At 40.5% G+C, this 16,271-nt stretch overlaps 1 protein-coding gene and 1 long non-coding RNA gene across 2 annotated transcripts in view; both read right to left on the bottom strand.

Annotated features, from left to right (window-relative positions):
* NEDD9 (neural precursor cell expressed, developmentally down-regulated 9) overlaps positions 1-16,271 on the bottom strand; it is a 95,094-nt gene that overhangs the window by 55,584 nt on the left and 23,239 nt on the right. Inside the window, exon 2 of the mRNA XM_068670727.1 lies at positions 12,869-13,076. Within this exon, the coding sequence (XP_068526828.1) occupies positions 12,869-12,871 (3 nt within the window). The 5' untranslated portion in view covers positions 12,872-13,076. The remainder of the gene's footprint in view (positions 1-12,868; positions 13,077-16,271) is intronic.
* Positions 5,847-7,972, bottom strand: LOC137850545 (uncharacterized). The gene is made up of 2 exons (XR_011092610.1): positions 7,076-7,972; positions 5,847-6,854 (listed from the first exon to the last, which is right to left on the bottom strand). It is a non-coding gene; the product is annotated as an uncharacterized lncRNA (long non-coding RNA).

Here is a 16,271-nt window from a genome sequence, read left to right as displayed (position 1 = left end):
CTAGGCCATCCTTTAGATGAGTGTCCATCACTGTAAACACCATCCTCTAGAAGACTGAGACATCACATTTATTACTCACCATAGCTTTGGTTACAGCTGAAGCAGTTTATTAATGCAGCTTAGTGAAACAAAATTAAGGCTCTCTCCCACAACCTAGCAAAACAGTTCTCGAGCTGTTTCAGATAGTGCTGTAAAGGACATACCCTTGTTATTGTTAATAAAACCTTGTCTAAAATCCAGGCTGCCATAAAGGGGGTATCTGGAAGCGTTTACAGGACACAGTAAGATCTGGAACTCATCCACCAAAATGCAATAAGGTATTTTTAAACATGTAAGAATCTTCTAAATATTTGGAAATCTGAGCAAGTTGCTTTGAGAATGCATGTAAGTTAAATACCTCCCAGACATGCACATCATATCTGTTGCCAAAGTTTAATCCCAAATACTAAAAGTGCAGAAAGAAGATGGCTTATAAAGCGTGCAGGGGTGCTCTTATGTGCAAACAGATTATCTTATTTTGCAAAGTCCCTGTCAAATCCCCAATATTTTCAATGTTCAAAATCAATTTGCACCTGCATAACTCTCAGAAAGGGAACTTCTGCTTTGCAAAGAAATGTATTTGGTGGTATTACTTTATATACCCCAGTGACTTCACAGATAACTTGGTATTTCATCTCACTGAACTAGGCTGTGGATGCGCTACCAGCTGTGGCTCCCTGAAAGACAAGGGTCAGGAGTTTCTTAAGCTCAGATAAATGGTCATCCATGCACATGGTGAACTTTCCTAAGAAATACTCACAGGCTCAGACCAGTCTGTTAACCCTTAAGCTTTCATTTCCTTCGGAAACCAGGCATTCACACACCCCACAGCACACATATATAAAGATAGACTCAGACCAAACTATTCTGATTCCCAAAGTACTGTTTTGTTCTGTTGCATATTGACATAGGCTGCACAGGTACCTGACATTAGGAACTGAGGGAGTAAGTGCAAGGGGATATGCATAGCTGCTCTAATGCTTTCAGCATACATGTTATTACAAATCCCTACTTCTTTATAAGCTAACCAGACATAGGTTTGGTAGCACTTTTGTGTAACTTCTATTTGTACAGCTGAAAATCTCTCATTTTCCTGCATATTAAATTCTTATCATTAAAATTAAAACCCAACAAAAAGGATCATCATTTGATGATCATCCATTATCAAAAATTCCATGGGTTGTTTCCTATTCCCTCCCTAGACAGCTACATGTAGGACAGTATTTAGGTATTTTGTGGCTGAGAGTTAATACATATTTATCCTGTGGTTTGTGTCCATATTCAAGTATTTTGCATCTCACTTACTTTTATGTGATTTCTTCTATGTAAAGAATGACAGTCAGACTGTTCCATCACTTTCTCAAGAGTAAGTACAGTGCTAGGCAGGACTGAGTTAGACTGTTCGGGTAATGTTTAGTTCCTTGGACCCCTGCAACAAGTGACCAGCTGGCAGATAAATAACAGCTCTCCCTGTGCCCTGGAGTGTTGTTGCGGTGGACTTTTTAAAAAAGTTTTGTCAACTTAGGTATAATGAATACCCTACTCATTTGCCTTTGGTTACAAAATAACAACTAGGCATTCACTGTTGTTGTAGGCAACCATAATTATTATCAATTACTAAGTATGTAAACTTATCTTGTATACCCAATGGATTTAGACCTATTTTCATTCCAGTCTAATTAGAAAGCTAAGTTGTAATCTCCAGCCTCAGGCTTTTCCTACACACCCTTGAGTGACTGCTTAACTTACTCCTTCAAAATAAACAAAGAGCTGCCACATCCACAGCACAGCTCCAGATGGAGGCCCCATACATGATGACAGCACTAAGAATTGACTTATTTTTAGTAATTCCCCTTTATTTTGCTTTGTAGCATTGTTTACTAGCTTCAATTAGAAGGTTTAACTTTGATTTGCAATTTCACTATTTCTTTATCAAGTCAATATTTTCTTTCATGCATAATGGGAGAGTAAGAAAGCGGACAAGTATGATGTAAAGAGTAGTTAGTTAGCCATAAGACAGAAAGATAAGTTATGGGAGTATAAAGTACTGATGCAGATATGTGAATGTAGTTGTGGACTCTACTTGTACTTTTTCCAGTGCATGTCAGATATACACTTGCTGGGGTTAACCTAGGGATATCTGATCCTGCCGCTGGCCAAAAATTTGTATTAGATGATCTCATGAAGCTTCTTTATACCCTGGTTTTGTAAGATTAAACCCAAAGGAACTGAATGTAATTCATTACTGCTACAAATCAGGGTGTCAATCTTGTGCTCCCTGTGTCCCAGAAATAAGCTTTAGCCACGGTGCCTTTTGATAGAAGAGAGGCACAGTCCTTGCAGCCTCCTCCTGGGCATGGGTTTTGGGTGGTTTCATGAAGAGGCCTAATGTAAGACCAGTATTTAGCATGCATTAGACACCAAGCACTTTGGAGCTGAATGGGAGAGAAGGAGGTTCAGAATCTCCAGGCTGAGGTTTGGGTTCCCAGGATGCAGACTTTAGGCTTTGTGCAGAACATGTCAGTTGTATAAATCACCCCCACAAATCTCATCCCGTCAAACTGTGGTATTTGATTTATATTTATATTCATCTTTAAATGTGCATTTTAGAGGAAAATGCAAAAAACATCACCATTGTATGTGTGACAGCACACGTATTTTAGTCACAAATAGCCTGCCCCAGACAAACCATCGGGCTCTACCTCTTCGTTTCACATTCGTTTTCCCACTCTGGGGTACATAGAGGCTTAAGGACCTCAGGAAGAGCTCTTTGTGCACATTACCAAGTAAACCAATGGTATGTGCATTCCAAAGACTCATAGCTCAGGAGGGAAAAAAAAAAAAAGAAAAAAAAATTAATCAAATTGCTCAAAGGAGCTTGTTTAGGGTGGCAATTTCCTTGCCATATTTCAACTCTCTGTCTACAGCTATTCAGACTATCTAAAATAAATCACTATTTTTTGTTTGTTTTTATTGTTTTCTTTTGTTTTCCTAACAATGAGGGAAGTGAGATCAGTTTGTGTTAACTCTTTTTTCATTCTTTTGCAATAAGGCCAAATGAAATCTGTGACTGTTTTTATCGACAGCTCTACTATAAGACCTGCACACAAAAAGCCTCAGTGGGGTTAAAGTAGTATTAAGTGGGAGAAGTCAAATAGCTTAACTGTTTTATCTGCCACTGGACTGGAAATGCAAGCTATTTACACAAACCAGGCCTCAAACATTTAAGAACATCTCAAGAACATCTTAAGTAAGATCTATTCCTCCCTCTAGAAGCTTTCATCCTGCATTGAAAGGATGCTCAGTCTCAAATCCTGTTAGGTGGCTTCATCCTAGACAGTGAGTCCACATAAAATCAGAACCAGTTGTGCTTTTTTTTTTTTTTCCTCAAAGCTGAATATATTTGCTTTTGTAGTACTGTTATTGAGAAGCATGTTTTGTTACACATGGTGTTTACACTGGTTCAAAATTTTAAATCCTTTTTCAGATTAAAATAAGAAGATATGTCCATGAGAAGTTGAAATTGGCTTTTTTAACTACAAGCTGCAACTCTTTTTTTCTCTCAAGGCTTCTCAAATGAACTAAAGGCACTGCTTAGGAGCAGGGGACCAAAAGGATGTTTTTGAGCTAAAAGGCAGGCAGAATAATCTTGGCTTGTCACCAAGTTGCACTGAATTTGACGAATGAAATTTCATTAGAAGTGCAGGGGCAGTTGTGAAACTGCCAGTAAGTAACTGTTTCCCCAGAGTCTCACACTTTTTCCAGTCTATTTTCTCTTTGGACTCCATTCTGCCAGCAACAGTATTTTAAAAACAAAAACTAGAGCAAAGTGTTAGAGCTAGAAGTTAGTAGATAATAAAGGTCAAATATTTTTTTTTTTTTTCCCCAGGAGCTACTGGAATTTATGGAATTATTTTCTTTTTTTCTTCCTCCCTTCAACTTTCTTTTGCAGTTGTTGCCACTAATGGGTCCAAGCCAAGGCCGTGAATCTAGACCAGGGATGGTTGCAGAGCTAATTTTGTAGCTGACTGTTTTCTCTGCAATGAACCAAAGCAAAAACCAAACCCCTTACCCATGACCCTATGCTCTGAAAAGATCTGGAATTGTTTCAGACCTGGTCATGAACCTCATGGCCAATGGACTTAAATAGTCATCATCCTTCAGTAATTCAAAATATAAATTAAATGCACACCATAATGCCAAAGTGACAACAGCAATGTCCAGTGACAACAGCAAAGTTGGGAAAGGGAAAGCAGCTCCCCCTCAATTAAAGCATCTGTATCACCTGTGTCTGAAGTGCACAGCAATATCTCCAAATGGAGACACGTGTTACAGGAGATGGAGGTACCTTGGACTCGTTCTCCATCTCATTTTTAAAACTAAAGAGCTTGAGAACATGTGATTTTGTCTAAATCTGTACCTGCTGCTGTCAGAAGGGCAGAGCTGGGATTTTAGCTTTGTAATTTGGTTAATAGTTTGATTTCCTGGGAAACAAGTCCTGCATATCACATGCTTCAGCTGATAAAATCAGCAGTATTTTGCCATGTTCTCTCATCAGGCTGTTTACTCCCATCACTGGTGTAAACAGAAGTCATTACACACATATTTTACAGGAGCAGGATTTAGTCATAGAGAAAATAGAGCCACACTCGTTGCTCTTCCAAGTTTCTTAAAGCTGTAAGTAATTGCAGAACTAATGTAAAGAGTGTATTTCCATGTATTTCTAGTGTAGACAAAGTTCAAAGACCAAAGACTTGGTACAATTTCTGTTTTCTGGAACTTTAATTAGGACTTTCAAAAATCACTGATAACCCATCAGTCTTGCCACTGCTCTCAGTATAAGGCACTACTTCCTCAAATCCCTTTTAATTAGCCTTTTTCCCAGAGTGTGTCATGCCAGCAGAAGATTAGTACATTAACCTTCCTGTATTTGCAACAGCTTCTTTATTCCTTCTCTACAAATGGATTTTGTTTTGTTTTATTTTATTTTATTATTTTATTTTCCCAATGAAGTTTTAGGTCATGATCATCTACTGTAGACCCTATTCTGACCCTTAAGAAAGTATAGCCACATTTTTTTGGGGAGGGAAGGAATATCTAAAATAAAAGCTTGCATATGATATTGCATAAAAAAAAAAAAAAAAAAAAAAAAAAAAAAAACAACAACAAAAAAGAAACACCACATGTGCAGTGTGTTGCCAGCAGTCCTGCTGCTTAAGAACAAAAACTGTCTCTACTCCTGCAATCTGAGTTGACAAGTTGATCACAATGCTATTGAAATAGATGATAAATGCCATAGCACTGTGCAAGCTCACGCTGGAGGCAGTGCAAACATATACACTCATGTTACCAAACTGTGAGGATTGTGACATCAGATATAGTCCTTACTCTTGAGAAATAAGGAGTGCTGTTTATTATTGAGAAATAATACAAGAAAAAAAAAATCCAGTCGTGGCACTTGATATTTATCATGGTATTGGATAGAAAAGAGCCTTGTGAAAGAAAAAGCTAGGGGATTTAGCCAGGCTCACTAGATTTGCTGGAAAACACATCCAGAGTGTTACCTGTTGCAAATTTGATCTGAATTTGGGTCTCCAATCAGATATTAGATTGAAATGTAACATGACATTTGGGAGGGTCAGCAGAACATGAAGCTTTGTATTTAAAATACTATAATCCTTTTCAGGCATTAACTAAATCAGCTGCTATAAATGGGACTAAAGAAATCCTTTTGCAACTGACCTCAAAATGTTTTCCCTGAATCTTTCTGTTTGGGGAAAAAAATGTAAAGAAACAGGTAAGTGCACTTCTGCCATCACCAGCATTTCTGAAACGATGACTTTGGGGTTGTTGGTGGGAAGTGAGGATGGCAAGGCTCAGGGTCAGGATCAGTGACTGGTCACATGGAGCTTGGAGAATCTGGAAAGAGGAGCTGTCAGGTGGGTTTATCTGTCCTGGTGGTAATCTGGGAACCAGCAGATATTTGATAGCTTTATGGTACGTGTGAGAAGGGCCATAAATTCTCAATCTCAAGCCACAAAGTGACACCTGTAACCTTCATGGAAGTTAGGGCCAAACTTACCCTTTGTGGAAACTATTTGTGTCTTAGCAAGGCAGCTGTTTGCCTGTCAAATCCAGTGTTCTGGAGCAGATGGACATATGGAATCAAATACAGTGATTCCTACGTACGCCAGCTGTCAGACAAAGTAGAGCTCTGTTAGATGGTGAAAGACTCTGCAAAAGATCTGCCACTACCTTCTTACAATAGCTGTATGTATACCGCATATTTAAACACCAAGAATCAAGTCCTACAGAGTATTACCAGCACTGTTGTTTGCTGAAATCATTGTAAACTGAGGATACGTTGCAGCATGTTGACCTGGGGCCTTGAGTCAGGAGAGCATCTCTCACTTGAGGAGCAAATGGGAGAAGTCAGAGAACTGGGAAATAGGATGGGAATGGGATCTGAGAGAGAAGCTGCAGAGAAGGCTTCAGCAGTGGTATTTTGAACTATTTTCTGCTGTGTTCAGGGAGCCAGTAGAGATTTCTGAAGACATTTGCTTGGTAGAATACCCACTGATTTTTTCAATTAGCTTGGTCTCATTTTTAATAGGCACCAGATGAAAACTTTGAGTAGGATCTTGCACACATCTCAGTTTTAATGCAGAAAGATGGGCCTGACAGACTTTGAGCTTGGATCCTTGTTACTGTAGGAACAGTTCCCCTGGGATGGCCTGGTGCAGCATGGGGAGGGCAGCAAGACCCAGCTGAATTCAGTATTGTGGTTTGGGCTCTCTGTGTTTTACCTGGTAGACCTGAAATAAAAAGTCCATTTAGTTGCGTTGTTGCCAGTCTCTGCTCAAGGCTGCTGAGGTCTGTTGAAAACCATTGAGAAAAAAAAAAAAAAGTAGCAACTATTTCATAGAAAAGCTAGAAGTGATAGATTAAAGCATGTCAGCAGTCCTTGACTTATAGCAGACAAACCAAACTGTTCTCGTATTCCCTCACACAGAGCCTTTAAATCTTGCTGTCATACCCAGAACTTGAAAAAGCCCATGATGAGATGTGATAGTAAACACAGAGTGTAGCCACACCTTGCACCATCTACAGCCTGAGGGAACAGATCTGCCAACCTACATCTGTCCTTAAATGCCAGGAAACAAGTCATCAGTAATAAAACATGAAGATTGTTCTCCATCTGTAATCAATTGCTGTTTAACTAATGACTTTAAGTAGAAAATAGCCACGGTCATCTCTTATTAGGTCCTTGAATAAACAAGGGCAGGGAGTAGTATAGGAGGAAGCTGCTGTTTTGTCTTCCAGGTGTCTGTAGCTACTGAGGTTTGCATACCTGTGGCCAGTGAGGTGAGACTGATCTGGTTATGGCCATCAGCCATGGCTGGTATGACTGAAGGAAGTGTGCCTCTGCTGCTCATCGTGGACCAACGTGGTGAGCTCATAACGATGAGGCAAGAGCTGTGACTCAGTGAAGAGAGTAAGTCTTTCTACTGGTGGCAAATGGCTTTGGGTTCAACCACAAAGTATACTAGGGTAGGGAAGAGGTCTGGGGGGGGAAAAATACAGAATCGGAGCTGCCTCTAAGCTCTCAAGTAGAGCCTGGGGCAAACCACCTCTTGTGTTTTCCTTATCCTTTTAAGCAAGGGAATCCTTTGGGGTGCAACAGCTAGTGATGTTGTAGATCCCTCTAACAGCCCAGCTGTATATAGTCAAGATAGTTTTTAAGGTTCAGTAACTGAGTGAACTTCAAGATATAATGTTGGGATTGGTGTCTGGTGCAGGAGTTGAGAAACGAAAGGTGATAATGTGGTTCTGATTTGGCTCACAAAATGCTGCATGCAGATACTGCCTCTCAATGTTTCTAGGCTTAAGGTTATTCACCCTGCAAGTTAGCTTGTGTGCCATCTATAAACTGTAAAAACTAGCTCTCCTCAAGTGGAAAGTCTGTGCTATGTATGCATGTGGGTCTTGGCTGTTCTCTTGCAACAAAATACTATGCCAAATAAGCAATCATGAGCATAAGGAAATCTCATGAGTGAGAGGAGGCAGAAGAATAAAATGAAATAAGGCTCTTTAAAAAATATTCTGGGAAATGAGCAGAAAAATGAAACCATTGTCATTTGTAGGCAAACTGATGTATCTGTGCTCTTTAATGGTGTTCTAGTACTGTGGCTAAGAAATGCGTGTATTTGTGGGATTTCAGTAGATACTAGATACCTTTTGAGCTTTATTTACTTTAATCCTAAAACAAGGGTATTTTGTAGAGAGTTGCCAGTGTTTTTTTCTTTTAACCAAACAAACAAAAAGCAGCAGCAAAACAGAATTCCCAGAGGAAAATATTTATGGTCACTTGGGGCAAACCAATTTGATATTGTTTTCAAGGTAAATGTTTACCTGAAGTGCAAGCCTGCCCTGCAGGTGTTGTGGCTGGCCCCCGTTAACCTGAATAGATCTGCTCACACATGCGTAAGGGTTGCAAGGTGGCCTGCCTTACTGTATTTATCTTAACATATCCAGAAAAGAATGAATCTATGAAGTAGTATTTCTTGTGAAGATGTGAATATTTCTGGTTAGCAGTAAGCTAGAGAAACTGTGAAAGGTAGAGGCTGGTTTTGTTCTGTTTTTCCTCTTCATTTTACTGAGTAATAATTGCTACAGGCAGACCAAAATGGGGTCTGGTGTCTCATCACTTCTGACTCTGGGAAAAGTCTGTCCTGAATACATGCATGAAGTTAGCGTTGGCTTAGTCCAGAGCTTTTGTATTTATCTCTATTTAGGTTACTGTTCTGGATCTACCTCCTCCAACAGGATAATAATGGTGATGATACATTTCAAGTGTGATTTATGTAAAATGGTTCTGTATTGCTGTAATAAGCCTTTACTTTGACCGCATCAGATGCGCTGTAACTTCTTTCACGAGTCCTCGTGAGCCACATAGACACTGGCTACCCTACACAGTGGTGAAACACAGCATCTATAGGGTATCTTTGACTGGACAAGACAATATTTGAGTGATTGTATGAGAAGTCACTGTAGCTGGAACAGACCAACCCTTAAATGCCCTGGTTACCCAACAGCAGCTGTGTCCATGGTCTCTTCCTTCTACTCTCATCCTTGTTGCTAAGTGTCAATTCTCTGTTTGGTCAAGGATGCATTAATCCACAACCTGAACCTTTCCTTCAGCCATGTCTCTGGTTCTCATTGCTCTTTGGTAGAGCAGAGCTTGGGATGTGCCTGGAATGCACTGGGTTGGACTAGGAAAGGAGAGAGGACTAAGCCAGCTCTGAGCCTACGACTGTCTGCAGTCTAGGAGCTGCTGGGTTGAATACAGGAACAAAAGGGTAGGCTGAGGCTTTTTCTGTGCTCTTCTGTCTGCCAGCACCTCCTGAAAACTGCTCTATCCCATGAGGATGGACTTCTGCTCTGATGAACAGCAAATGCAGAACTTGCTCCCAGGGCCAGGCTTCCGTGAAGGATTCTTTTAGATAAACCACTGGTGGCCAATGTGTGCTGATGAGTTACTTTGTTTAGACTACTCAGAAGCTTGTATTTAAGGGGAAAAAAATCCAAGCACTTGGTATTTTTCTTCAAGGCTTTTTATGAGGTACTCTGTCTTGCTGTCTCAGTGGATGTGAAACTCAAAGTTCATTAAAAATTATCATGGAGAAATAACTCTGCACGGAATGTTCCTGTCACTAGGTACATTTCAGGCAACTGTTACTTCAGGCCTCCATCTTGCTGTATCTCAGTGGAGAGGAACAAAATCTATGTCAGTTGGCAGTGGAGACTAAAAACTATGGCCCCCATGAATGAAAGTATTATTCATGGAGTGAGATACAATCCCCAAAATCCAGGCTGGGAGAACTGCTGCTCAGCTGAGGCCCGTTTTAAAGCCTATAAGGCAATCGCTTTCCTTGTAAACTGAGGAATTGTGTATAAATACATTTTACTGCACCTTTAAGGTAAAAAACAAAACAGATGGCTGAAAGATACTGTGCTCTATTGTCAGCTCTCACCCTCTTTATATGGACTTGTTCCAGCCCTCCCAGCCTTTCTCTGTGGGTTTTAATACAGTTTTTAATCCTGATTTCCCTCTCCCCTTGGCAAGGGGCCTTTTCTCTTGCCAGTGTCTGGATGGACAGTACTGCTGAAGCCTGACTCAAAACTTGATTATGCTGAATCTAAGATTAGCTATTGCTTGGAAACCTTAAAAATTGTGAAAGGTGTATATATTCAGCTGGATGTTAGAGATTCTGTGCAGGAGGTCATGGGTAGGAACAGTCTCTGGACAAGTACTGCAGGTGTGCGCAGAAGTGTGATGTGTTGCAGGAGGATGCCCTCTGGAAGGGCATGTTGCTGTGATGCAGCTGCCTGCACAGACCAAGGGGGTCAGCTTTGTTTCCTGAACTGCAAGGCAGATAAAACAGTGAAAGCTGAGTAAAAAATATATAAAACAAAATAGAATACTGGGATTCCTCATAGTGGGAGCTGGCAGAGTGCTGTAGAAATCAGCACATTCTCAATCTTGTGTTTCAGAAAATGTATTGTGAGCTGGTGGCTCTGGACAGCAGAAGGCTCAAAGGGATAAAATACTAAAGCTGTGTACTTCAATCTGCTGGAAGTCAAGGAGGAGGTGTTTGATTTTAATATATCTTGTTCGGGGGATGTCTGAGCCTGCAGACTCCTTTTGGCTAGGACAAAGGGGAGAGTTTCTCCTTAATGGGAGGAAGAAAGTGAGTGCAGCTGAAGCCTTGCTGAACTTAGGAGAGTCACTGGCTACTTTTCGGCTCCTGTGATTTGGCAGTGCTCCATTCTGTTCACATGGTTTCTTCAGTGTGATCGGGCTTTGTAAAAACCTCCTTAATCCAACACAAATGTTTTATGGAACTGCATCTAGTGCAGTCCTATTTCACTGGATTTGAATGAGGAAGTTAAATCTCAGTCTAGACGGAGTACTCTAGCTTCAGTAGATCATATACCCAGCAAGATGTATCATCTATGATTGTTTCTCATTTTCCAGATGAGTCCAGGAGATCTGCAGCCCCCAGTAAAATTCCTGTCTGCACTAAATTGCCTTTTAGTCATGATTTATACCTCAGTAAAATACATCATGAGGAGGAGAAAATGTTTAATTGTATGACTGACATGACTTACATGAGGTACGTTTTTACTGGTTATTTATACACTTGTCTTACATGAAGAAGTAGAAGACCCACAATTTTTAATTTACAGAGTAAAGAGGTGAGGGTGAGTAAAAGCAGTGAAGGTCAAGAAGTGAACCTTAAACTATTATGGCTTCTAGAAAAGAGCTTAGGTTAAGAAATCACTAAAAAATATGGAGAGGGTCAGGCTGGATCTCAGATCTTGAGGTGTCCCTAGAAAAAGAACTAACTTCTCTCTTGTCCAAACTAAGCTAGAAAACAACCTTCAGGTTGGGGCTGTTAGGATTTTTTTAAAGATGGAAAATGCTTCTTAAAGCAGTAAGAAGCAAAGAAATCTTCAATGTTGGTTGTGAAAATCTTGGATTGAGTTCTTGTCTGATTTCTCTCACCCAGACACCTTTCAAAATTGCTCTGTGGTTTTCTTTTAAAATACCTTTCTTAGGGTGGTGAATACGGTGTTAGTTCTGAACGACAGGCATGCAAGCCTGTCTTCAGGTTTCTGCTATAGGGTTTCTACTCACAACCTTGTCCTACTGATGACAGGCATTTTGGCAGCAACTTAAACAAATGTTCAAGTGGTGCATGCCAAATGAGAAGATTTGGGATAATTAGAAGTGGGTTCATAATTGGGAGACTGCCATGATTTAAGTGATTACATCATAAGCATACTTCCTTATCTCTTCTATCACCTGTGTAATGATGTAGCTTCTAAGCCTATTCTTTAGTGGGTGAAAGCTAAGGAGAAAAGTTAAACTTGTTGTTGTTGATTTGGTGTCATTACTGATAAAGTGTTTATTATAGCATAAGAGTTAGCACTGACCTGTGCTTTGTTCTGCACGACTTGACTCTTGCTTCCATGGTTATCTAGACTTCAAAAGAGTGTGTGTGGTAATTCAAAGGCAAGCCTATATATTTGCATAATAGGTTGATGGAAGAAATGCTTCTTAAACATGCAGGCCAACAGCTTTCTTATCTCCTGTCCTCTTGCTGTATCAGCCCTGAGCCTACGTGCCTCACTTGCAGTGCCATCAGCTGTGTGGTGGCTCAGCTGCAGGGGTGCTGCAAAACTGGCAAACAAGGAGTGCAAAGCTGGAAACTCATGGAGGTTTTAGAGTGGTGGTATCTAGTCTGTCTAAAATGTTTTGAATTGCTCTGGTTTACTACTTGTCCATAGAAGATCATGAATTCTTTCTGATGACATTTTGAAATTTCCCTTGAATATGAAAAATGATCAGCGGAGTCTACAAAGTTTTCCCTCTGATGGAGAGATGGACCAAGTCCCTCGCATCTTCATTATCGTCATACTTACACTATACCTCAATGGCCTGTACAATTCCCCTGAGACATGGTTTGTTAGGGAGATGCCTCACTCCTCTTCCTGAAAGAAAATCCTCCTGTCAGTGTGTTCAGTAAAGCTGCATTTACTACCAAGGCTTACAGTACTGCTGCCTGCCCAGGATGTATGCTCTCCTAGCTTTTGCACTAAAATGGGTTGTGACCAACCTGACAATGAGAGCTCTGCCTGACTTCTGAACAAAGTAGGCATTCAGTCAGCCTTAAGAAAGAATATTTTTGTTGCTGAGCTCCATGAAAGAGGCAGTTACGCTTCTATTAAAGTGCCTTTTGACTTTGTAGAAAGTGAAACTTACCATTGTCTGGTGTGTTTGGCTTCCACCTACTGTATGTTAATCAAAGGAACACAGGAGCTTTGTGCATCCACGACGACTATCTCCATACAAAATCCTGCATTGTAGTAAACTGGTGGGTTCTTGCCTTTCCCGATTGCTGGACTCTTCACTTTCAGGATTTTCTTGTTCTAAGTATTTCTTCATAGACCCAAGCACCTTTTTTCCCCATCTGAAAGAAAAGGTCAATGAAACAGATGAACAAAGGAGCAAAAAGCTTGCTTACTTTCTGCCCTGCCAATTCAAACTGTCTGGGGATGCTCGGGATTTCCCTGCACAGTTCTCCTAGTGATGCACAAGACTGACCTCAGGGAAAAACTTTCTCTCTAAAATATGGTTAAATAACTTTGCCACTGTTAGCAATATGTGTTTTTAATCAGAGACATGACCTTTTTGATATCCTTGTTAAGGGCTAAGGAATTTTGGCAGGTATCAAACTGATGCATGCTGCGTGGCCTTACTTTATTGCTCCCAATGCATTTATCAGGAAGGCTGATATCCAGAGTTGTTCAATAGCTCTGGAATGTTTATTCCAGCAGCTCCTTCACTGGCAAGTCCGCAGCTTAATGTTGCAGCTTTGTGCTGGAGAACTAAAAGGTCAAACAGACCTTATCTGGGGGAAAATCAGCTACCTTGTGGGCTTTACTGAGCAAGTTTTGAGAGAAACACAGCCAGAAAACTGAAGTGTAACCAATCCACAATCATGGATTAAAACATCAATATTTTATGGGTTTGAATATCTTACTGTTTTAATATTCCTCTGCATGTTCTTCATACAGGGACAGTGCCTAGAAGCCAGACCACCATCTGGATTATGCAAACATAAAGGTTGATCGGGTTGATCATCTCATACTGGAGATCATTAATCTGGCTTTAAATTGACCAGTCATGCTTTCAGAGGTCACTTTGGTTTGTTTTTCAAAGCTGCTTGTTGTCCTGAGTAACCCAAACATCACATTGCTGAGACCCTGTCCTTACGCTGATAAGGAACACACAAGTATGCTATTGTGCATAGGATTTGCTTGCTGAGCTTTCACATACATGAGTGACCATCCAATGATTCTCAATCAATGAGAATTTTCTGAGACACGAAATCTCTGAAAGAAAGATCTGAGCTGCATGAAAAAGAAACATAGGAGTTGACTGGAAATAGCTGTGCAAGCCTGTGAGAAAATTCTGAGCTAAAAGAAGGTTTATGCCATGTGTGGAGGGTGTGAAGTTTTAGATGGGTATAGGGTATGGCTGCAGTAAGCTTAACCCTTCTAGCATGCAATGTACAGCATGAGCAAAGAGTTGAGTGGAGTTTTTTTGGCTTTGGGATCTTCTCCATTTGCCAGAAAAGTCAGTCTGAAGGAAGCCTTGGAAACAGTACATTTTGTTGAGGTCAGTAACTGTCACTATTTGTACTTCCAAATCCAGAAAAGTTTATCACAAATGACTCTTTGTCTTGAATTGTTGGATGAGTCTGTAAGGTGTGACAGTGGCTCCTGGACTTCAAAATGCCTTCACTAGCATCTGTAGTGTGCAGAGAACCTAGGAGGCATGACTTTGTTTGGCACTTTCTTATACAACGTTAACACTGCCTCCATAAATTTTGGAGGACAGAACTTCACAGAACAAGGCAGAAGTGATTGCCTTCTTGAAAGATGCTTGCATCATGACACTAGCACCTTCTCCTTCCAAACAAAGCAGATATATATATATATATATATATATATATATATATATATATATATAAAATCTGCTATATCTATATATATATCTATATGCTCTCTCTCTCTCTCTCTATATATATATATATATATAACAAAAGCACTCAATAAGCTGCAGGGTCCTTGGTTGACGTCAAGACTGACAGTAAAGGTTGCACAGCAATTGCCTTTCTCTTCTCCCAACAAATGAGGAAAACTGATGTCCGGGCCAAGATTTTTCCTGTCTGGGTCTTAAGCACAGAACCAGCACTTCACAGGGAAGGGAAAAAAATGTCTTGGTATGTGAATAGCAGCAAACTTCTGGATGGCTCTTTTTGTTGTTTCTTCCCTCTGCCTCCTGACTTCTAAAACACGTTACACATATTGAACTCAGTTTCTCGCCCTTCCACCAATGTGGAGTGGATTTAAATAACAGCACCAAAAACTTTTCCATACATAACATACAGCAAGCTTCCTGAGGGACGAGTGGGACAAAAGGAGATGGTTGCATACTGTTTTAGCTTGATATTCACCCAGAACTGAACTTGGGTATTATGCTGAAGAGGCCAGGTGTGAGATAGTAACAGGAAGACTATTAATGGAGGCAGTATGCACCACATTGCTGTGGAACCAGTGATGCTGGCCTTGCTTAATTCACCTCTCTCCTTCTGGACTTTGCTTTGTAGAAGCTTTAACAATTGCTTTGGCACACTTCTTCCTCCTCTCAGGCCTCTATGACTTAAGGCACCTACTGCTTGTGGTCATCTCTCAGTAGAGGACAGAAACACTGTTTCCCTCTGTCTTGCCCTAGGACGACTCTTCTGCAAGAAGTGACCTCATGAAGGGCAGCCTCAGGGCTGGACAACCCATGGATGCTTAGGGTTTCCTGTTCTGGGTGACCATGTGACCCGGAAGATATGCTGACACTGGATATTGTGGAAATGCTGGGAATTTTACAGGTGCAGTGTTGAGGTGCAATTATGTTATTGCAATAATGCCAGTAATTTTGAAATAACTTCCTTTGCCTACAGATAGCATAGGTCATGCTGTCTGAGCTATTTCTGAAGCAAAGCTTCATGAGTGTAAGCAAGGTATTTGATCTGAGCAGTGTCCCCACTTTACTGCAATATGTTTCTGACCTGATGATATCCAGGAAGGGCCATATAGCTGGGGAGCTGAGGGATCCCTATCATGAAGTGGGATGGCCTTTTAGTAAGGGCATCGAGCAAGGCTCTAAATGTTAGTGGGGTTTTTTGTTGTTGCTTTATTCCTCCTCTTCCCTAGAGAGGCAGGACACCTTCCTATGAGGTCCACACAGCATTCATGTCTGTTGCTTAGTTAAGAAAATCTTGAAGGATGCTATTTGCTTTCATGCTAGGTAGCAGTAGCCTTATGCTAAATCCTGTGAACAAAAGGCCGTAGAATACTTTACCTTTCTGATACTGCTCAACTTCCTACCTTAGGCAAATAAAAGGTACTTCAAAAGTAAATAAGGGCTTCTCAAATTAATGCTGTGGGATTATTACCCTTACATTTCAATTAATAAATTCGTTCCACTGTGAGGCATACAGAAAACATTTGTTTTGCAAAAAGATCCTTCTGTGATGTGTGGCTTACCAGGATAAATCATGGTACTGAAAATGATGGAAAAACAGATCCAATTAAAATCATTTTCA

This window comes from Anas acuta, chromosome 2, assembly GCF_963932015.1.
Source record: "Anas acuta chromosome 2, bAnaAcu1.1, whole genome shotgun sequence".
In the NCBI taxonomy this organism is placed as follows: domain Eukaryota; kingdom Metazoa; phylum Chordata; class Aves; order Anseriformes; family Anatidae; genus Anas; species Anas acuta.
Note: the sequence above shows the minus strand (reverse complement) of the source record. Positions and strands in the feature narration are given on the sequence as shown.